Source organism: Heloderma suspectum, chromosome 6, assembly GCF_057233095.1.
Source record: "Heloderma suspectum isolate Gila_16-S chromosome 6, 16-S_ref, whole genome shotgun sequence".
Classification (NCBI taxonomy): Eukaryota; Metazoa; Chordata; class Lepidosauria; order Squamata; family Helodermatidae; genus Heloderma; species Heloderma suspectum.
This window is the reverse complement of record NC_139463.1, coordinates 83,593,257-83,616,546: the sequence shown is the minus strand read 5'-3', so window position 1 is coordinate 83,616,546 and position 23,290 is coordinate 83,593,257. Positions and strand designations below refer to the sequence as shown.

Here is a 23,290-nt window from a genome sequence, read left to right as displayed (position 1 = left end):
CCAGGTATTGTTTTTACTGAGTGTATGAAGCTTCTCCATCTTTGGCTGCAAAGGACATAATCAATCTGATTTCGATATTGACCATCTGGTGATGTCCATGTGTAGAGTCGCCTCTTGTGCTGTTGGAAAAGAGTGTTTGCTATGATCAGCATGTTCTCTTGGCAAAACTCTATTAGCTTTTGTCCTGCTTCATTTTGTACACCAAGGCCATGCCTGCCTGTTATCCCGGTGATTTCTTGACTTCCTACTTTAGCATTCCAATCCCCTATGATGAAGATGACATCTTTTTTTGGTGTTAGTTCTAGAAGGTGTTGTAGGTCTTCATAGAACCGATCAACCTCAGCTTCTTCGGCCTCAGTGGTTGGGGCATAGACTTGAATTACTGTGATGTTGAATGGTTTGCCTTGGATTCGTACTGAGATCATTCTATCATTTTTAAGATTGTACCCCAGTACTGCTTTTCCCACCCTTTTGTTGACTATGAGTGCTACTCCATTTCTTCTAAGGGATTCTTGCCCACAGTAGTAGATATGATGGTCACCTGAATTAAATTCGCCCATGCCTGTCCATTTTAGTTCGCGGATTCCCAAGATGTCGATGTTCAATCTTGCCATCTCATGTTTGACCACCTCCAGCTTACCTTGATTCATTGATCTGACATTCCAGGTTCCTAAACAATATTGTTCTTTAAAGCATCGGATTTTCTTTTCACCACCAGACACATCCACAGCTGAGTGTCCTTTCAGGTTTGGCCCAGCCGCTTCACTCTTTCTGGCGCTACTTGGAAATACCCTCTGCTCTTCCCCAGTAGCATATTGGACACCTTCCGACCTGAGGGGCTCATCTTCCGGCGTCATCTCTTTTAGCCTTGTGATACGTTCCATGGGGTTTTCTTGGCAAGAATACTGGAGTGTGTTGCCATTTCCTTCTCCAGTGGACCACATTTTGTCAGAACTCTCTGCCATGACCTGTCCATCTTGGGTGGCCCTGCACAGCATAGCTTATGGCTTCACTGAGTTATGCAAGCCCCTTCGCCACAAGGCAGTGATTCATGAAGGGGATAATGAAATGAGTTTATAATAGCAAAGAGTTGGCCATAGGGATGTACGAAAGTCACTTACCTTTTCACAGATGTGATTCGCAGTGAGGGGGGATGCGCTCCGTCCCTCCCCCCAGAATCCTTGATGGGGGGGAGGCGATCTGGTCCTCCCCGCCGGAATCCTGCCCCAGCTGGCTCTGCTCCGCTGCAGCTCCGCTGAGCTGCCAGCCAGGGCCGTCCGCAGCTGGACTTCCAGCCGTGGATGGGCTGCTGCAGACACAAATGGCAGCCTGCTGTCACGGCCACCATTTGCATCCTTCCAGGCTGCCGTGATAGGCTACGTAAGTATTTACGTAGCCTATCACGGCAAGCTAAAATAATAATAATAATAATAATAATAATAATAATAATAATAATAATCTGCGTACGCAAGTGGTGGCGGTTACGGCGGCCGCCATTTGCATTCCCTATTTTTCGCCGTTTTATCCTACGTAAATATTTACATTGGCAATTATGGTGAAAAAAAGGGAACCACAAATACAGTAGTGGGCACTATTTGCTTTCTTCTTCTTTTTTTTGTCGTTTTATCCTACGTAAATATTTACGTAGGCATTTATGGCAGAAAAAAAAGGAATGCAAATAGTGCCCACTACACTATTTGCGGTTCCCTTTTTTTCACCGTAATTGCCTACGTAAATATTTACGTAGGCTAAAATGGCAAAAAATAGGGAATGCAAATGGCGGCCACCGTAGCCACTGCCATTTGCGTATGCGGGTTTTTTTTGTTTTTTGTTTTGCATGCCATGATAGGCTATGTAAATACTTATGTAGCCTATCACGGCTATGATGAAGGAGAAGTGAATGGCGGCCGCAGGGCGGCCGCCATTCGCAAGTCAGCACGGACAGCAGCAGGTAAGTCAGCACGGACAGCAGGTAAGTCAGCACGGACAGCAGGTAAGTCAGCACGGACAGCAGCAGCACGGACAGCGGGAACACAAATGGCATAGGGGACGCCATTTGCATTCCTGTTTTAGCTGTCATAGGCTATGTAAATATTTACGTAGCCTATCACGGAGAAAACGGAAATGCAAGTGGCATAGGGGACGCCATTTGTGTCCCCACTTTAACCGTGATAGGCTATGTAAATATTTACGTAGCCTATCACGGGCTACCATAGGGGCGCAAATGGCGTCCCCTACTCAGGACGTCATTTGCGTCCGCAGCAGCCCAGCAGTGGCTGGAGGCCCCGCTGCGGGGTGGCCTGGCCGTCAGCTCTGCGGCCTGGCCGCGGAGTGGAGCTGGCCGGGCAGAATTCCAGGGGGGAGGAATGGATCGCCTCCCCCCCATCGAGGATTTTGGGGGGAGGGATGGAGCGCCTTCCCCCACTGTGGATGTCCCTGGACGAAACCAGGTAAGTGTGTCGTACATCCCTAATAGTAATGAAGCCAGTAGCCCTGACAATCCCTTAAATGTATCTTTATGTTATACACATCTATTCAGAATTAAGCCACATTGTGTCCAATGGGACTTCCTCCCAGGTGAATAGGATTGCAGTATAAATCTGATTGAGAGGCCGCGGTGGCTTAGTGGTTAAGACGCTGAACTGCAGACCGGAAGGTTGGCAGGACAGCAGTTCGAGACCCGAGTGCTGCGTGGCGGAGTGAGCTCCCATCTTCAGTCCCTGCTCCTGCCAACCTAGCAGTTCTAAAGCAAGAAATTGCAAGTAGATACATAGGTACCGCTTTGGCGGGAAAGGTAACAGCATTCCGTGCACCTCGGTGTACAGTCATGCTGGCCACATGACCATGGAAGCATATTTGGACAGCGCTGGTTCTTTGGCTTAGAAATGGAGATGAGCACCACACCCTAGAGTTGGACACGACTAGTTGGGGACACCTTTACCTTTTACCTTTTTTATAAATCTGAGTAATTCTAGTAAGACTTAAGTATCAAGTGAATAGACCCAGTATTAATACAAATATTATTTATTTATTTCTATACCTCCCCATAGCCGACGCTCTCTTGAATAAAAACATAAACTTTGAAAGATGAAATGAATTCTGTTGTCTACATTCGTTCTAGCAAGAATCTCGTATGATGAATGCAGGAGAAAACTGAATTAACCATCTGACTAAAATACATCCTATTCCAACCCCCCAGTTTTGTCCAAACACCAACTGGCCCAAATTCCTTAGAAGTGGTTTTTGGGAAATCAACTTGTTTTGTTGTTGTTGTTCAGTCGTTCAGTCGTGTCCGACTCTTCGTGACCCTATGGACCATAGCACGCCAGGCCTTCCTGTCCTGCGCTCTCTCCCGGAGTGTGCTCAAGTCCATATTCATTGCATCAGTCATGCTATCTAGCCATCTCATCCTCTGCTGTCCCCTTCTCCTTTTGCCTTCAGTCTTTCCCAGCATCAGGGTCTTTTCCAGAGAGTTTTCTCTTTGCATTAGGTGGCCAAAATATTTGAGCTTCAGCTTCCGTATCTGTCCTTCCAATGAGCAGTCAGGGTTGATTTCCCTTAGGATTGACAGATTTGACCTCCTAATCAACTTGTTACTGATGTCAAATCTAGCACCTTTGTCTTATATATGCAAATTTTGTTTTAAAATGTTAATGATTATTGAGTATAGTTGCACTAAGGTACATCATTTGAAAGTGAAACTGTAAGTCATGACCGTAAGTTTCATTCATTACATTTCAATAAATCAGTATGTAGGTGATGTGATGCAGATGACACAGTACTCCAAAACAAAACAGAAGATCAAAAAGGACACATCCAGTTTATACATTTACAGATTTTAGAACATATAAATAAACAACCTGGATGCACTATCATTGGCCGTTTATTTTGTTTATTATTGTTGTTCAGTCGTTCAGTCGTGTCCGACTCTTGGTGACCCCATGGACCATAGCACGCCAGGCCTTCCTGTCCTCCGCTCTCTCCCAGAGTGTGCTCAAGTTCATATTTTGTTTATTACATTTGTTCATATTTTGTAAAAGTTATCCCCTGCTTTTCTTTCAGAAATCAAAGCAGCTCAGTCAGAAAATCAATGAAAAATCAAGCACAGACAAATTATCCTAACAGCAAAACAATATAACATAGTAATCAGAAAATAAGATTCACCATAAAACAGTGAAAATTAGTGTTGTGCTGAATCCTGCCCCCTGTTTTCCGGATTTTTTTTTTCTTTTCCTGGGAAAGAGACATTGTTTTGGTTTGGTTTGGTCTTATTTTTCCTGCTCTTTCACAAGGAGGGGGAGAAATTGAGAGAATTTTCTTCATGGGGAGAAGGCCAGGGTTTCCACATACCTTTTTAGGTTTAGGAGGTAGTTGTTGCTAATTTTTAAAACTCTACCCGCCCTCCATTGCTAAAGCAAGCAGCTTCTCCAGCCTCAGAGCCTTTCCTGAATGCCTGCTGGAGAGGGAGAGGTCATGATCTCTTCAGAATTCAGAAAGTGCTGTCGGGCTGGAGAAGTGTCCTGGGCTTCTGTAAGTGCAGGAGGTGCTGTTTTTGCTTCTCTGTTTGTTTGTTTTTTAAATAAAAAAATAGGAAGAAGACCTCTCAGCCACTGCTTACACTTTAAAAAGTAAGGTGAAATCCTCCTCCCCAAGGAGAAAGTTAATAGAAATTCTCACCCCTCCCACCTTCTTCCACCTGTTTTTATTTCACACACACACCCCACCACCACCAACACCATCACATACTGAAAATGGAAGAATAAAATTTTTTGGCACAGCACTATTGAAAATAGCCAGCAGAGGGTAGGGGGGTCTATCCTCAATGAAGCAGAATGAGCACAGCCTAATGAGTTTCCCAAAGGCCTCCATAAAGTGTCACACTTTGATGGGGGAGGCGATACATCCTGCTCCATGCATTCATTCAATGTGTGGAGGTGGTTTAATATGCCACCTCCCTTCTAATGACACAGGTAATGGGATAATTCCCTTTGAGCATGCCACCCCCCAATGGATGCCTACAAATACATTCTATATTGAGAGTGATGTAGTCCATACACAGACAGAATAAACCATAGTCATAGAGAATGTTTAAGGACAATGGAAAAATAAATAAAAATAACATAAGAATTAGTGAGTAGGATTGCAGCATAAATCTGATTACTTTTAGTAGGACTTAATTATGAAGCGATTAGGCCCATTATTATTAATACAAATAAAAATAAAAACATAGGCATTGAAAGATGAAATGCATTCTGATGGCCATATTTGTTCTAGCAATCCAAGAATCTGAAGTCTGATGAATGCAGGAGAAAACTGTCAAAATAAACCATCAGACTAAAACACATCCTCTTTCAATCCCCATATTTTCCAAGAACTGACTGGCCCAAATTCCTTGGAATAGAACTTTGGCAACTCAACTTGCTACTGATGTCAAAGGGCTACTAGCCCTTTTGTCTTGCAGATGCATATTTCGGTTTAAAATGTTAATAACCATGAGTAGAGTTGCACCAAGGTACATCATTTGAAAGTGAAAGTTTTATTCATTACTGCAAGCTTCATTCATTACATTTCAATAAACCAGTACATAGGTGATGTGATGCGCATGACACAGTACTCCAAAACAAAACAAAAGACCAAGGAGGGCACATCCAGTTTATAAACATATATATTTCTAAATGTATAAAGGTACAAACTGGATGCACTATCATTGGACATTTATCTTGTTTATTACATTTGTGTGTGTGTGTGTGTGTATATATATATATATATATATATATACACACACACACACATACCTTATCCCCTGCTTTTCTTTAATAAATCAAAGCAGATCAATCAGAAAATCAGTGAAAAATCAAGCACACAGACAAATTATTCTAATAGCAAATCAATTTCAAATAGTAATCAGAAAATAAAAGTCACCATAAGACAATTAAAGTTAGTGCTGTGCTGAATCCTGCCCCCCATTTTCCGGATTTTTTTTTCTCTTCCTGTAGAAGAGGCATTGTTTTGTTTTGTTTTTTCTGCTCTTCCACTGGGAGGGAGATAATTCTGGAGAATTTTCTTCTTTGGGAGGGGGACAAGGTTTCCACATACCTGTTTAAGTTTGGAAGGTAGTTGTTGCTATTTTTTAAAGCCCCCTCCCCTCCATTCCTTAACCACAGAAACTTTTGCAGCTTCGGATCCCTTCCTGACTGCCTGCTGGAGAGGGAGAGGTCATGTGGTCTCTTGGGAATTCAGAAAGAGCTGCCGGGCTGAAGAAAAGTCCTGGGCTTCTGCAAGTGCAGCATGTGCTGTTTTTTGTTGCTGTCTGTTTGTTTTTAAATAAAAGGATAGGAAGAAGACCTCTCAGCCACTGCCTACACTTTAACAAATAAGATGAAATCCTGTCCTCCTCACCAAGGAGAAAGCTAATAGAAATTCTCACCCATCCCAGCTTCTTTCACCAGAGTTTTTATTACATCCCCACCCCCTAACCCCAACCCCAACCCCACAACATGCTGAAATAGAAGAATCAAATTTTTCGGCACAGCTCGAATGAAAATAGCCAGCAGAGGATAAGGGGTCTATCCTGAATGAAGCAGCAGAATGAGCACAGCCTCATGAGTTCCCCACAAAGGCCTCCCCAAAGGGTCACATATTAATGGGGGACACGGTGGCACAACAGTTTAATGATGCTGTAGTTTGCTGGCCAGAAATGGTCAGCACTCCAATGGTTTGAGCCCAGCTCCACGTGACAGAAGTGAGCTCCCATCATTTCATCCCTAGCTCCTGCCCACCTAGCAGTTCAAAAGCATACCATCTGTGAGTAGATAAATAGGTATCACCATTTCAGTGGGGGGAAACGCTGGCAGCACTCTATGCAGGGAGCAGGAACCGGCGCTGGATCTGCCTGGACGCGATCAGCGGAGGAGCGGTGGAGCAAAAGCCCGGATGAGCCAACTTCCCTAAGAATGCTGCTGGCCAGCTGATGCAAAGCTAGCTCACCCACTTGAGGTGCATCAGTGCAACAAAGACTAGCAACTACCAGCGCCAGAACATCTACTGTGTAAAAAACATTGTAGACTCCCTGGCAATGTGTGCCATACGCTAAATAAATACATTGATGGGGGAGGTGATACATGACCCACTCCATGCATTCGGACAATGTCTGATGCAATGATGCTCTGACTTGGATTCCTGCATTGAGCAGGGGGTTGGACTTGATGATCTTGTAGACCCCTTCCAACCCTACTATTCTATGATTCTATGATTCTATGGAGGTGGTTTAATATGCCACCTCTCTTCTAATGACACAGGTAATGGGATAATTCCCTTTGAGCATGCCACCCCCCAAAGAATGCCTACAAATACATTCTATATTGAGAGTGATGTAGTCCTCCATACACAGACAGAATAAACCATAGTCATAGAGAATGTCTTGAGACAATGAAAAAAAAATCAAAATAACATAAGAATTCACATGCCCTCTGTAACGTATTCTACTGTCCATTCTGCAGTCTACACTTCTTATTTAACATTTTTGAGAGAGCAACTTGAATCTCTCTGTTTCTCAAACTATAAATGATGGGGTTCATTATTGGTGGCAAGACTGTATATGCAACAGCAGCCAACAAATCCAGAGGTAGAGAGGACAAGGCCTTTGGTCTGAAGTAAGAAAAGATACAAGTAGTAAGAAATAAAGAGAAGACGGTCAAGTGTGGAGTGCAGGTGGAGAAGGCTTTACACCTGCCTTGAACTGACTGAATCTTGAACACAGTAGAGAATATGTAAATATAGGAAATCAATACAAGCAAAAAGCAGGAAGATCCTGCAATAACTACAAGGGCCAAAATATACCAGATTACGATCTGTGTATCAGAGCAAGATATCTTTAATAGCTGAGGGATGTCACAGAAAAATTGTTCCACAACATGGGATGAACAGAAATATAAACTGAACGTGTTTGTCACTTGTACCACTCCATTGATTGCACTGCAGAGGAAGGAAGCAGCCACCATTTTGAAACAGGCACTCCAGTTCATGATCAAGCTGTACTGTAGAGGATAGCAGATTGCTACATAGCGGTCATAAGCCATGACAGTGAGCAGTGCTAGTTCGGTACCTCCAAATGTGAGAACCAAGAAAACCTGTGTCATACATCCAGAGTATGAAATGAGTTTATCATCCAGCAAAGAGTTGGCCATGGATTTTGGAACAGTGGTTGAGATGTAGCAAATGTCTGTGATTGACAGATTGACCAAGAAGAAATACATGGGGCTATGAAGTTGATAATTCTGGGCTATAATTGTAATGATGAGTAAGTTGCCTATCAGGGCTACTGAGTAAACAGAAAAGAACACCACAACGTGTAAAATCTGTAGTTCTCGATTAGCAGAAAAACCCAGAAGCACAAATGCTGTTGCATATGTTTGGTTTACCATTTCTTTGCATGAAATAAGTCTGTAGAGAGAAAGGCCAAGATGATTTTAAGTAAAGGAGACTCTCGGCAGTTTGTTCATCATCCTTGTGCTTATTTCAGCAGCCCAGATACTGAGAAATGGATATATGGTGGTGGTGTTTGGAGTCCCACCTTTGAGGGGGCACAGTCCACATGCAATTAAAAGTTGGAGAAGATAACAGATGTATCTGTTTGTTACCAATGTTTGTTACCATCCCACCAATGACCCTCCCCAATACTGGAATGCATGTCACACAGCTTTTAAAAGGGTAGGTGCGTTGCCATAGGGCACCCTATTCAGGGCTAATGAACTTGAGCATCTGTGGACAGGCATCTAGGATTTCAACTTTTTTTTTTTCCTGGCCACAGAGCAGCAGTTTCTACCTGTGTACCAACACAGAGAATTTAATCTCCCTTGTTGATTATTCTAGCAGGGAGATAAAGTAATAGGAAGAGCTTCATCCCCTTAATTTCTTCACATCAGCTTCTCTATCAGGCAAAAGAGAAGGTCCAGGTAACAAACAAGGTGGATATGTTACAGACAAGGAAACTTTGGGAAGCAAAGGACTACCAGCAATAGATAAAAGGGGAATATGATTATGTATTCCAAACCTGATAAGGCACCTTTACCTGAAGGGACACATAGTTCCATTTGAAATGTTACAGGTAGGGCCAGTGAAAACCTGCAGGAAACCTGTTGGAAACCTGCTGAGCCCTCCACCCTAATAGGGGGTCCACTGCCAATCCCGGGAGCCTCCTGGCCCTGCTGCTTCTCCTCCTTTCCCTTGCTTTTTGTTCATCTTCCTTGGCTGAGCTTCTGACCTATGACACAAGAGACAAGAAAGAGCAAACCCTTCACATCTCTTATCCCCTTCTTTCTGTGGGAAGTGGTGCTGATGGGACCAGTGGAAGAGGCAAGTAGGGAAAAGCAGCACGGAGGAACATTGAGGATGTGGGCCCACTCAGGGAGAGGGGCCCACTGACAGCATCATGCTCATAGGCTGCCATGTACCAACATTACTTGTTACAAGTAGTTGTAATAGTCTTGTGTGACTGAGGAGCAGGTATCTCAAAGAAAGTGTGATTCAGGGCCTCAGACTAAACACCCAGTTGCTCATGGGCCTTTTCACACAATTGCACCCCACTTTTTCAATGGAGAGAAAAGGAACTTGTAGGATTCTCTACATGGAACTTGCTGAGCAAAGACATGCAATGTTGTCCTGGCCCTGTATTGCCTTATGAAGGATTTAGCCTGAGAAGACTTAGGGCATTTCTACACCAGCCTAAAATCCTCCATTTAAAATCAGGTTTTCTGATTACATTTTAAATGCAGGATCACCACTCATTCTTTTTACATGCGCTTCCCCCCTCCTTCTCCCCGTATCTGAGTCTTCCATTATCTTTCATTGATCTTGCTCCTCTTACTGCGGCTTAGACTCTTTTCACAGAGGCGGAACACAACGGGGTAATGTCATAGCTCATTATCCGCCATCTATTTTGAAATGGAACAAAGGGCAGTCACAGCAGTGTCACAGCGTCATGTAAAGAGCCCATAAACTTCCATGAAGGAGCAATCTCAGTCACAGCATAAAAGCTCTGTCTGATGCAGCCCTTAGAAGAAGACACCCTCTCACTGTTGTACCCATGCTGCCAGCTACTGATGTATTGTAAGCAACAAACTGGCATGGGTCAACTCACTGGCATGGGTCCTTTAACAATACAGTAAAACTCATGTCCTTCCCGAGGCAATACAGAACCAGAACAATGTGGGGAACCTTTGCTTGTCCATCCTCCCCATCTAGACGTTGATCTATTATGGGAGCATGGAGGGTGTATTGCAAGGAAGTGCAATTTGTGACATTGCACAACATCTTCACTGATCTCAGGGCACGTCTGTTAAGGCATAGACCGTAGCTTCCGATTTCCTAACTTTGTGGAGCTTGAAAATAAAAAGAAATGAACTAATGAATGTAAGGAGCAATCAAGCCAATCATGGACTGAATGCTTGTGTCATTTAAGAAAAATATATTTGCTCAACATTACACCCACTCCCATAAAACTGTACTAGGAATAAAGCAGCCACAATAGTTGTCCTTTGGATGATATCACTATCTTTTAATTTTTCATCGCAGGATTCATTTCATAGTTGTCCTATTCTGTCTTTTTTTTTTCCCCTAATAGTCCATTTATTCGTCTTTCAAAAAATGTTGATCTATTAGTGAGAAACTAACACAAGCCAACCCATCACTCTTCAAAGAAGGATGCTATACAATTACTCACCTGTGTAACTTAGCTTTTCTTGGAAACACAATGCTGGAGCTGTGTGAATGAGTGTTTCTCATCTGTGGTAGTCTTATGAGTTTCACAGACCTGCTCTCCAGAGCCCACTAAGTCTCAGTGGGAGAAATATTAACTTACCTGCTGTACAAGTCTCCGATTTATTTCAGTAAACTAAAGACTGAGATGGAACCTGGAATGGTGCACGTCCTGTCCCAAATGTGCAGATGTCTCATGTGCCTCCAGTATGTCCACAAGGTAACAATGCCATCAATCATGGCTCCTCAGCTTAACCTACATCATCTGGTTGTTGTGGGGATAAGCAGCTGAAAAAACCACATGCATCATCCAGCACTCTAGCACAGCATGGGGCACCAATGTTTCTATCTCATAACCCTAAATGGCTTGCAGAATCCATTCCAGGGCCCATAGGCTTCTCTAGAGCTTTGACATACATCACTTACTTTTTTATGGTGATCAGCAGAACTTTAGTGTGATGAAGCCAGTAGCCCTGACAATCCCTTAAATGTATCTTTATGATTTAAACATCTCTTCAGAAACAAGTCACATTGTGTTCAATGGGACTTACTCTCAGGTGAATAGGACTGCAGGATAAATCAGATTTTTTTTTTAGTAGGACTTAATTATCAAATGATTAGGCCCATTATTGTTAATACAAATAAAAGCATAGCCTTTGAAAGATGAAATGAATTCTGATGTCCATATTCATTCTAGCAAACCAAGAATCTGAAGTCTGATAAATACAGGAGAAAACCATCCAACTAAAATGCATCCTGCTCTAATCCCTAGATTGTCCAAGACCTGACTGTCCCAAATTCCTTGGAATTGATCTTTGGGAAATCAACCTGCTACTGATGTGAAATCTAGCCCTTTTGTCTTACATATGCATATTTTGGTTTAGAATGTTAATAATTAGTGTGTATAGTTGCACTAAGGGACATCACTTGAAAGTGAAAGTTTAATTCATTACTGCAAGTTTCATTTATTACATTTCAATAAACCAATATGTATGTGATGTGATGGGCATGACACAGTACTCCAAAACAAAGCAAAAGACCAACAAAAGCATATCCAGTTTATAAATTTATAGAAAAAAATACAAATTTATAGAAAAAAAATCCAGTTTTTTTTCCTCTTCCTGTGAAAGAGCCCCCCCCCCCTGCTTTCACAGGGGCAGAGGATTTCAGATAATTTTCTTCTTAGGGAGCGAGACAGCGTTTCCACATAGCTTTTTATGTTCGGGAGGTAATTATTGCTAATTTTTTTATTAAAAAACCTCTAACCCCCCCAATTGCTAAAGCACAGCAGCTGATGCAGCCTTGGAGCCCTTCAGCCTCGAAGCCTTCCCTGAATGCCTGCTGGAGAGGGAGAGGTCATGTGGTCTCCTTGGAATTCAGAAAGAACTGCTGGGCTGGAGAAGAATCGTAGGCATCTGCAAGTGCAGGAGGTGGTGTTTGTTTGTTTGTTTGTTTAAAGAAAAAAATAGGGAGAAGACCTCTCAGACACTGCCTACACTTAAAAAAAAAATAAGCTGAAATCCTGTCCTCTTCCCCAAGGAAAAACTTAATCAAAATTCTCACCCCTCCCAGCTTCTTTCACCAGAGATTTATTTCATCCCCCACCCCACCCCCACAACATGCCAAAAATGGAAGAATCAAAATTTTCGGCACAGCACTAATGTAAATAGCCAGCAGAGGGTAGGGGGTCTATCCTCAATGAAGCAGCAGATTGAGCACAGCCTAATGAGTTTCCCACAAAGGCCTCCCTAAAGGGTCACATATTGATGGTGAAGGTGATACATGACCTGCTCCATGCATTCATTCAATGTGTGGACATGGTTGTATATGCCATCTTTCTTCTAATGACACAAGCTAAAGGGGTCATTCCCTTTGGGCATACAAGAAAAAGGGGGGGGGAGAAAAAGAAAAAAAAAAGAATGCCTACAGACATATTCTGTATTGAGAGTGTTAATATAGTCTATACACAGCCAGAATAAACCATAGTCATAGAGAATGTATTGGGACAATGCTAAAAATAAAATAAAAATAACATCAGAATCCACATGTCCTATGTAACTTATTCGACAGTCCATTCTACAGTCTATGCTTCCTATTTAACATTTTTGACAGAACAACTTGAATCTGTCTGTTTCACAAACTATAAATGATGGGATTCATTAGTGGTGGCAAAACTGTATACAAAACAGAAGGTGACATGTCCAGAGGTAGAGAGGACAAGGACTGTGGTCTCAAGTAATGAAATATGGCAGTTGTAATAAATAAAGAAAAGACGGTCAGGTGTGGAGTGCAGGTGGAGAAAGCTTTACGCCTGCCCTGGGCTGACTGAATCTTGAACACAGAAGAGAATATGTAAATATAGGAAATCAATTCAAGCAAAATGCAAGAAGAGCTTGCAATAACTACCAGGGCCAAAATAGAAAGGGTTATGATCTGTGTATCAGAGCAAGATATCTTTAAAAGCTGAAGGATGTAACAGAAAAATTGTTCCACATGAGATGAACAGAAATATAAATTGAATGTTTCTGTCGCTTGTACCACTCCATTGATTATACTGCACAGGAAAGAAGTAGCTGCCATTTTGAAACAGGCATTCCAGTTCATGATCAAGCTGTACTGTAGGGGATAGCAGATTGCTACGTAGCGGTCATAAGCCATGACAGTGAGCAGTGCTAGTTCACTACCTCCAAATGTGCTAACCAAGGAAACCTGGGTGACACATCCAGAGTATGAAATGAGTTTGTTGTTGTTCAGTCGTTCAGTCGTGTCCGACTCTTCGTGACCCCATGGACCATAGCACGTCAGGCCTTCCTGTCCTGCACTCTCTCCCGGAGCGTGCTCAAGTTCATATTCATTACATCAGTGATGCTATCTAGCCATCTCATCCTCTGCCGTCCCCTTCTCCTTTTGCCTTCAGTCTTTCCCAGCATCAGGGTCTTTTCCAGGGAGTTTTCTCTTCGCATTAGGTGGCCAAAATATTGGAGCTTCAGCTTCAGTATCTGTCCTTCCAATGAGCACTCAGGGTTGATTTCCTTTAGGATGGACTGATTTGACCTCCTTGCAGTCCAGGGGACTCGTAAGAGTCTTCTCCAGCACCACAGTTCAAAAGCATCAATTCTTCGGCGCTCAGCCTTCCTTATAGTCCAGCTCTCACAGCCATACATTACTACTGGGAAAACCATAGCTTTGATTAGACGGACCTTTGTTGGCAAGGTGATGTCTCTGCTTCTTACTATGCTGTCTAGGTTGGCCATAGCTTTCCTCCCAAGGAGCAAGCGTCTTTTAATTTCATGGCTACAGTCACCGTCTGCGGTGATCTTGGAGCCCAAGAAAGTAAAATCTGTCACTGCTTCCACTTCTTCCCCTTCTATATGCCAGGAAGTGATGGGGCCAGATGCCATGATCTTCGTTTTTTTTATGTTGAGTTTCAAACAAGCTTTTGCACTCTCCTCTTTCACCCTCAACAAGAGGCTCTTGAGATCCTCTTTGCTTTCTGCCATTAGGGTGGTATCATCTGCATATCGGAGGTTGTTGATAATTCTCCCAGCAATCTTAATTCCGACCTCTGATTCATCCAACCTGGCTTTTTTCATGATGTACTCTGCATATAAGTTAAATAAGCAGGGTGACAATATACAGCCTTGTCGTACTCCTTTCCCAATTTTGAACCAATCGGTTGTTCCATGTCTGGTTCTTACTGTTCCTTCTTGACCCTCGTACAGGTTTCTTAGGAGACAGGTAAGGTAGTCTGGTACTCCCATCACTTTAAGAATTTGCCACAGTTTGTTGTGATCCACACAATCAAAGGCTTTAGCGTAGTCAATGAAGCAGAAATAGACGTTTTTCTGGAATTCTCTTGCTTTCTCCATGATCCAGCAAATGTTGGCGATTTGATCTCTAGTTCCTCTGCCTCTTCGAAACCCAGCTTGTACTTCTGGTAGTTCATAGAATCATAGAATCATAGAATCATAGAATCATAGAATAGTAGGGTTGGAAGGGGCCTACAAGGCCATCGAGTCCAACCCCCTGCTCAATGCAGGAATCCAAGTCAGAGCATCCCTGACAAATGGCTGTCCAGCCTCGTCTTAAAGGCCTCCAGTGTGGGAGAGCCCACCACCTCCCCAGGTAATTGGTTCCATTGCCGTATTGCTCTGACACTCAGGAAGTTTTTCCTGATGTTCAGTCGGAATCTGGCTTCCTGTAACTTGAGCCCATTATTCCGTGTCCTGCACTCTGGGATGATCAAGAAGAGATCCTGGCCTTCTTCTCTGTGACAACCTTTCAAGTACTTGAAGAGTGCTATCATATCTCCCCTCAGTCTTCTCTTCTCAAGGCTAAACATGCCCAGTTCTTTCAGTCTCTCTTCATAGGGCTTTGTTTCCAGTCCCCTGATCATCTTTGTTGCCCTCCTTTGAACCCTCTCCAGCTTGTCTGCATCCTTCTTAAAGTGTGGTGCCCAGAACTGGACACAGTACTCCAGATGAGGCCTAACCAGTGCTGAGTAGAGGGGAACTAGTACTTCCCGGGATTTGGAAGCGATGTTTCTATGAATGCAGCCCAAAATAGCATTTGCCTTTTTTGCAGCCACATCACATTGTTGGCTCATATTCAGCTTGTGATCGACGACAATTCCAAGATCCTTCTCGCTCGTAGTGTGGTTGAGCCACGTATCCCCCATCTTGTAACTGTGCATTTGGTTTCTTTTTCCTAGGTGCAGAACTTGGCATTTGTCCCTATTAAATGCCATTCTGTTGTTTTCTGCCCAGCGCTCCAGTCTATCCAGATCACTTTGAATTTTGTTTCTGTCTTCCAAAGTATTAGCTATCCCTCCCAATTTTGTGTCATCTGCAAATTTGATCAGCATTCCCTGCACCTCCTCCTCCAAGTCATTAATAAAAATGTTGAAGAGCACTGGGCCCAGGACTGAGCCCTGCGGTACCCCACTCATTACCTCTCCCCAGCTTGAGAAGGTCCCATTGATAAGCACTCTTTGAGTCCGATTCTGTAGCCAACTGTGGATCCACATGATCGTTGTTTCATCTAGCCCACTTCGAGCAAGTTTGCTCATCAGGATATCATGGGGCACTTTGTCGAAAGCTTTGCTGAAGTCGAGGTATATGATGTCTACAGCATTCCCACGGTCTACAAGGGAGGTGACTTGATCAAAAAATGAGATCAGATTTGTCTGGCAGGACTTGTTTTTGACAAATCCATGTTGGCTTCGAGTAATCACGGCATTGTTGTCAAGGTGCTTCCAGATGGATTGCTTTATGATCTGCTCCAGAATTTTCCCAGGGATTGATGTCAGACTGACTGGTCTGTAGTTCCCAGGTTCCTCCTTTTTACCCTTTTTGAAGATAGGGACAACGTTAGCCCTCCTCCAGTCATCTGGCACTTCCCCGGTCCTCCATGATTTCTCAAAGAGAATAGACAGCGGTTCTGAGAGTTCTTCTGCCAGTTCCTTTATGACTCTAGGATGCAGTTCATCTGGCCCTGGAGATTTGAACTCATTCAAAGTAATGAGGTGTTCCTTGACCATATGCCTGTCGATCTCAAGCTGCAATCCTGCCCCTTCAGCCTGTACTTCGCCTTTGCCAGGGGGGTCATAGACCCTCTTTTGGGAGAAGACTGAGCCAAAGTAGGAATTGAGCAGCTCTGCCTTTTCTTTGTCATCTGTTATCATTTTGCCATCCTTATTTAATAGCTGAACCACCATTTCTTTCCTCTGCCTTTTACTATGCACGTAGCTGAAGAAAGCCTTTTTGTTGTTTTTAGCATCCCTCGCTAACCTCACCTCGTTCTCCGCTTTAGCCTTCCTGACGCCATCCCTGCAATTCTGTGCTACCTGCCTGTACTCTTCCTTTGTTACTTGGCCTTCTTTCCACTTCCTATATGTGTCCTTTTTTGTTTTCAGGTCATCCCTAAGCTTTTTGTGAAGCCACATTGGCTTCTTCTGTTGTCTTCCACCTTTTCTTCTTGTTGGAATTGTTTGTGATTGTGCCTTGAGAATTTCCTTTTTTAAAAGTTCCCACCCATCTTGGACTCCTTTTCTCGCTAGCAATGTTTGCCATGGGACCTTACTGATCATTGTTCTGAGTTTATTAAAATCAGCTTTCCTAAAATCCAGGGTACGCGTTTGACTACACTCGGCTTTTGCTTCCCTTAGAACCAAGAACTCAAGTACAACATGGTCGCTTTCCCCCAGAGTTCCTGTAACTGCTACTTTATCCACTAAGTCATCTCTGTTGGTTAGGATCAAGTCAAGGATAGCCGATCCTCTAGTTCCTTCCTCTACTTTCTGTAGGAGGAAGTTATCCGCCACACAAGTCAGGAATTTCCTGGAGGGGCCATGTTTTGCAGAATTTGTCTCCCAACAAATATCGGGGAAATTGAAGTCCCCCATTACTACTACATCATGCTTCCTTAAAACATTGGCTATTTGCTTTTCAAAAGTTTCATCCTTGGCTTCTCCTTGATTGGGTGGCCGGTAGTAGACTCCGACCACCAGGTTCCTTTTATTCTTTGCTCCATTTATTTCAACCCAGATGCTCTCGATGGGGCTACCAAGCTCCTCCTCCTGTATTTCTGTGCAGAGATATGTATTTTTCACATACAGTGCAACCCCGCCTCCCTTTCTGTTCCTCCTGTTCTTTTTGAACAAGTTATATCCTTCAACTGCTGTATTCCAGTCATGAGAGTCATCCCACCAAGTCTCAGTTATACCTATCAAGTCATAATTTCCCTCCTGTATTAAGAGTTCAAGTTCGTTCTGTTTGTTTCCCATACTCTGGGCATTAGTATATAGACATCGAAGACCATGTGCTTCATAGTCTGGCTTTCTTCCTACATGTGTCTGAAGACTATTATTGGGCGCTATCAGCGCTGTTCTCTCCATTGCAGTGCATGCGCCTACGTCCATTGTTACCCCCAACATTACATCTCCCTTCCTCGTAGGATTCAGTTTAAAGCCCTCCTGATGAAGTTCTTCATGCTGTGGCCAAACACATTCTTCCCAGCCTTTGTGAGGTGCAACCCATCCCTAGCCAACAGCCCATCTTCCAGGAAGTATAGCCCGTGGTCCCAGAATCCAAATCACTCTCGTCGGCACCACCTTCGTAGCCAGTCATTCACCCGGAGTATTTTTCGTTCCCTTTCTATCCCTCTTCTAACTACTGGAAGGATGGATGAGAAAACTATCTGGGCCCCAAAGTTCTTGAGTTTCCTTCCCAAAGCTTCAAAGTCTGACGTGATCTCTTCTTAGCTCCGCTTGGCGGTATCATTTGTTCCCACATGGATGAGAAGAAAGGGATACCTGTCAGTGGGCTTTATGAGTGCAGGCAACCTTTCAGTCACGTCTCTAATCTGTCCTCCTGGGAGACAACATACCTGGCGAGTCCACGGGTCTTCACGACATACTTGGGTCTCGATCCCACGCAGCAAGGAGTCTCCCACTACTACCACTCTTCTCTTCTTCTTCTTGTAGGCCTGGGTTTCATCGCCTCTGTTTGACTGACCTTTAGCCTCTTGCTCACTCTCATGCAGGTTCCCCTGTGATTCTTCCTCTGCAGGCTGTCCTCCAGTCTCATCTGCAAGTACCTGGAATCGGTTCCACAGCTCCACCGCTTCCACTGGTGCAGAGTGGCGTCTAGTTCTTCTTCTCCTAACTGTCACCGTTTTCCAAGGAGTATCCTCTACTCCATTTTTCTTCTCCTCAGCATTTCCCACTTCTGCCTCATCTTGCTGTTGCTCTTCAAGCTTCTGGTCTGCCCTTTGCTGCTGTAGTTCCCCCATTCTGTCCAAGAACTCTTCGTGTTCTCTTATTCCCCGGAGGGTTGACAGTCGCCGCTCCAGTCCACTTACTTTTTCCTCCAGCAGCGTGATCAACTTGCACTTGTTGCAGGTGTAGGCCATGTTGTTCTCAGGCAAGAAAACAAACATGGCACACACCTTGCAGGTCACCACCACTGGGGAGTTTTGTCCTTCCATAGCCCCGTTTCCCTTTTTGTGTCTAGCTTTGTGATTGTTCTAGACTAGCCTGTGCCTGCTCCTCTACTCAGTAGAGATTAAAAGCAGAGTCCCACTGGTGTGGAAGTGTGTGTTACAAGACAAATAAATGGGAAAAAGTTAGTTAAAAAAAAATGTTAGGGGCCTCCCCCTTGACCTCCCCTGCCGAACTCCCCTGGCCAACTCCTGTTTGCTCCCCCTGTCCACTCACTCTGTTCGCTCGCTCTCTGGGAGCTTGCCTGCTTCTGTAGTCCCTGGACCAGCTGGAGCAGCTTGCTCTGCTCTGCTCTGCTCAGCTGGGAGGCGGGAAACAGACTGAAGCTTCCCGCCCAGTCAGCTGCTGGGAGTACTCAGGCCACACCCCTCCAATTCAGTTGGAGCTCTCAGAAGCTCCTGGTGAGCTCACAGCCAGTCAGAAGGATAAAGGGCAGCGCCCTGGGCTTCCTGCAACCCACTTACCTCTTAGCCTCTGTCTCCTTTGTCTCCTTTGTCTCTTCAACCACTGCAACTCCCCTGGCCAACTCCTGTTTGCTCCCCCTGTTCGCTCGCTCTGTTCGCTCGCTCTCTGGGAGCTTGCCTGCTTCTGTAGTCCCTGGACCAGCTGGAGCAGCTTGCTCTGCTCTGCTCTGCTCAGCTGGGAGGCGGGAAACAGACAAACAGTTCTCGGTTCGCATACTGCTGAAGCCTAGCTTGTAGGATTTTGAGCATCACCTTGCTGGCATGTGAAATGAGCGCAATTGTGCGGTAGTTTGAACACTCTTTGGCATTGCCCTTCTTTGGAGTTGGAATGTAAACTGACCTTTTCCAGTCTTGTGGCCACTGTTGAGTGTTCCAGATTTGTTGGCATATTGAATGCAGCACTTTAACAGCATCATCTTTTAGGATTTTAAATAGCTCAGCTGGAATACTGTCATCTCCGCTAGCTTTATTGTTACTAATTCTTCCTAAGGCCCACTTGACTTCACTCTCGAAGATGTCCGGCTCAAGTTCAGTGACCGCACTATCATGGCTATCAGGGACATTCAGATCTTTCCTGTATAGTTCTTCTGTGTATTCTTTCCACCTCTTCTTAATCTCATCTGCTTCTGTTAGGTCCCTGCCTTCTTTGTCCTTTATCATGCCCATCTCTGCACAAAACGTTCCCTTGAGATCTCCAATTTTCTTGAAGAGATCTCTAGTCTTTCCCATTCTGTTGTTTTCCTTGATTTCTTTGCATTGTTCATTTAAGAAGGCCTTCTTGTCTCTCCTTGCTATTCTCTGGAACTCTGCATTCAGTTGGGTATATCTTCCCCTTTCTCCCTTGCTTTTCGCTTCCCTTCTTTCGTGAGCTACTTGTAAAGCCTCCTCAGACAGCCACTTTGCTTTCTTGCATTTCTTTTTCTTTGGGATGGATTTCGTTGCTGCCTCCTGAACAATGTTACGGACCTCTGTCCATAGTTCCTCAGGCACTCTGTCTATCAGGTCTAATCCCTGAAATCTATTCCTCACCTCCACTGTATATTCATCAGGGATATGATTGAGGTCATACCTGAACGGTTTAGTGGTTTTCCCGACGTTCTTCAATTTAAGCCGAAATTTTGCAAGAAGCAGCTCATGATCTGAGCCACAGTCAGCTCCAGGTATTGTTTTTACTGAGTGTATGAAGCTTCTCCATCTTTGGCTGCAAAGGACATAATCAATCTGATTTCGATATTGACCATCTGGTGATGTCCATGTGTAGAGTCGCCTCTTGTGCTGTTGGAAAAGAGTGTTTGCTATGATCAGCATGTTCTCTTGGCAAAACTCTATTAGCTTTTGTCCTGCTTCATTTTGTACACCAAGGCCATGCCTGCCTGTTATCCCGGTGATTTCTTGACTTCCTACTTTAGCATTCCAATCCCCTATGATGAAGATGACATCTTTTTTTGGTGTTAGTTCTAGAAGGTGTTGTAGGTCTTCATAGAACCGATCAACCTCAGCTTCTTCGGCCTCAGTGGTTGGGGCATAGACTTGAATTACTGTGATGTTGAATGGTTTGCCTTGGATTCGTACTGAGATCATTCTATCATTTTTAAGATTGTACCCCAGTACTGCTTTTCCCACCCTTTTGTTGACTATGAGTGCTACTCCATTTCTTCTAAGGGATTCTTGCCCACAGTAGTAGATATGATGGTCACCTGAATTAAATTCGCCCATGCCTGTCCATTTTAGTTCGCGGATTCCCAAGATGTCGATGTTCAATCTTGCCATCTCATGTTTGACCACCTCCAGCTTACCTTGATTCATTGATCTGACATTCCAGGTTCCTAAACAATATTGTTCTTTAAAGCATCGGATTTTCTTTTCACCACCAGACACATCCACAGCTGAGTGTCCTTTCAGGTTTGGCCCAGCCGCTTCACTCTTTCTGGCGCTACTTGGAAATACCCTCTGCTCTTCCCCAGTAGCATATTGGACACCTTCCGACCTGAGGGGCTCATCTTCCGGCGTCATCTCTTTTAGCCTTGTGATACGTTCCATGGGGTTTTCTTGGCAAGAATACTGGAGTGTGTTGCCATTTCCTTCTCCAGTGGACCACATTTTGTCAGAACTCTCTGCCATGACCTGTCCATCTTGGGTGGCCCTGCACAGCATAGCTTATGGCTTCACTGAGTTATGCAAGCCCCTTCGCCACAAGGCAGTGATTCATGAAGGGGATAATGAAATGAGTTTATAATAGCAAAGAGTTGGCCATAGGGATGTACGAAAGTCACTTACCTTTTCACAGATGTGATTCGCAGTGAGGGGGGATGCGCTCCGTCCCTCCCCCCAGAATCCTTGATGGGGGGGAGGCGATCTGGTCCTCCCCGCCGGAATCCTGCCCCAGCTGGCTCTGCTCCGCTGCAGCTCCGCTGAGCTGCCAGCCAGGGCCGTCCGCAGCTGGACTTCCAGCCGTGGATGGGCTGCTGCAGACACAAATGGCAGCCTGCTGTCACGGCCACCATTTGCATCCTTCCAGGCTGCCGTGATAGGCTACGTAAGTATTTACGTAGCCTATCACGGCAAGCTAAAATAATAATAATAATAATAATAATAATAATAATAATAATAATAATCTGCGTACGCAAGTGGTGGCGGTTACGGCGGCCGCCATTTGCATTCCCTATTTTTCGCCGTTTTATCCTACGTAAATATTTACATTGGCAATTATGGTGAAAAAAAGGGAACCACAAATACAGTAGTGGGCACTATTTGCTTTCTTCTTCTTTTTTTTGTCGTTTTATCCTACGTAAATATTTACGTAGGCATTTATGGCAGAAAAAAAAGGAATGCAAATAGTGCCCACTACACTATTTGCGGTTCCCTTTTTTTCACCGTAATTGCCTACGTAAATATTTACGTAGGCTAAAATGGCAAAAAATAGGGAATGCAAATGGCGGCCACCGTAGCCACTGCCATTTGCGTATGCGGGTTTTTTTTGTTTTTTGTTTTGCATGCCATGATAGGCTATGTAAATACTTATGTAGCCTATCACGGCTATGATGATGGAGAAGTGAATGGCGGCCGCAGGGCGGCCGCCATTCGCAAGTCAGCACGGACAGCAGCAGGTAAGTGCTCCGTTTTTCATGCCTTTCATGGGTTGGGGGCTCAGCTCTGCACACCTTTCATGGTTTGGGGGGGCGGCGGCTTCATTCCTCCATGGATTTCGGGGGGGTGAATGCACTGGCATTCGGCCTCACCGAGATCCGTCGTGGAATTCTCTGCCATCCCTAGTTGGCCATGGAATTTGGAACAGTGGTTGAGATGTAGCAAACATCTGTGAAGGATAGATTGACCAAGAAGAAATACATTGGGCTATGAAGTTGATAATTCTGGGGTGTGATAGTAATGATGAGAAAGTTGCCTATCAGGGCTACTAGGTAAACAAAAAAGAACACAACAAAGTGTAAAATCTGTAGTTCTCGAATATCAGAAAATCCCAGAAGCACAAATGCTGTGACAGATGTTTGGTTTGCCATTTCTTTTCTTGGAAGAAGTATGTAGAGAGAAAGGCCAAAATAATGTTAAGTAAAGGAGGATCTCACAAGTTTGTTTGTCATCCTTGCACATATTTCAGCAGTCCAGATACTGAGAAATAGGTATCTGGTGGTGGTAGCTGGGGTTGTACTTTTGAGCAGCACAGTCCCTGTGTAATTAAAAACTGCATGACTGTCAATAGAGAACAAATGCCCCCCCACACACAGACACACCATCAATGATCCTCCTCAGTGCTAGAATACATGCCACACAGCTTTTAAAATGGTTGGTGCATTGCCTCCATGAACTCACACTTTTCCTTGTTTAGCAAAGCCCATGGTGTCCTGGTCCTGTATTGCCTTATGAAGGATATAGATTTACTGTTGGAAGAGGTCTCTCTGTCCTAGGGGTGTACGAAACCCCACTTACCTGGCTTCGCCGGGTTCCGCAGGTGGGGGGAGGTGCTCCGTGCCTCCCCCCAGAATCCTGGTTGGCCGGCTCCGCTCCACTCTGCGGCCAAGCTGCGGAGCTGCCAGCTGGCTGTGGCCACCCGCAG

The 23,290-nt window shown here is 44.4% G+C and overlaps 1 protein-coding gene and 1 pseudogene across 1 annotated transcript; both read right to left on the bottom strand.

Moving 5' to 3' along the window:
• Positions 1 to 212: 212 nt before the first annotated feature.
• On the bottom strand, positions 213 to 8,423 carry LOC146341574 (olfactory receptor 14A16-like). The gene is made up of 2 exons (XM_084808377.1): positions 7,519 to 8,423; positions 213 to 353 (listed from the first exon to the last, which is right to left on the bottom strand). Exons 1-2 carry the CDS (start codon positions 8,421 to 8,423, stop codon positions 302 to 304), a joined length of 957 nt encoding a protein of 318 aa, XP_084664503.1. The 3' UTR covers positions 213 to 301.
• Positions 8,424 to 12,831: 4,408 nt separating this feature from the next.
• On the bottom strand, positions 12,832 to 22,736 carry LOC146341573 (olfactory receptor 14A2-like; annotated as a pseudogene).
• Positions 22,737 to 23,290: the final 554 nt, after the last annotated feature.

What these genes read in the sequence shown, in the direction of transcription:
- LOC146341574 (XM_084808377.1), bottom strand. Translation starts at nt 8,423, where the DNA reads ATGGTAAACCAAACATATGCAACAGCATTTGTGCTTCTGGGTTTTTCT. An exon ending in CAAGTTGCTCTCTCAAAAAT is followed by an intron (nt 354 to 7,518) that starts GTTAAATAAGAA and finishes CCAACCACTGAG; the next exon opens with GCCGAAGAAGCTGAGGTTGA.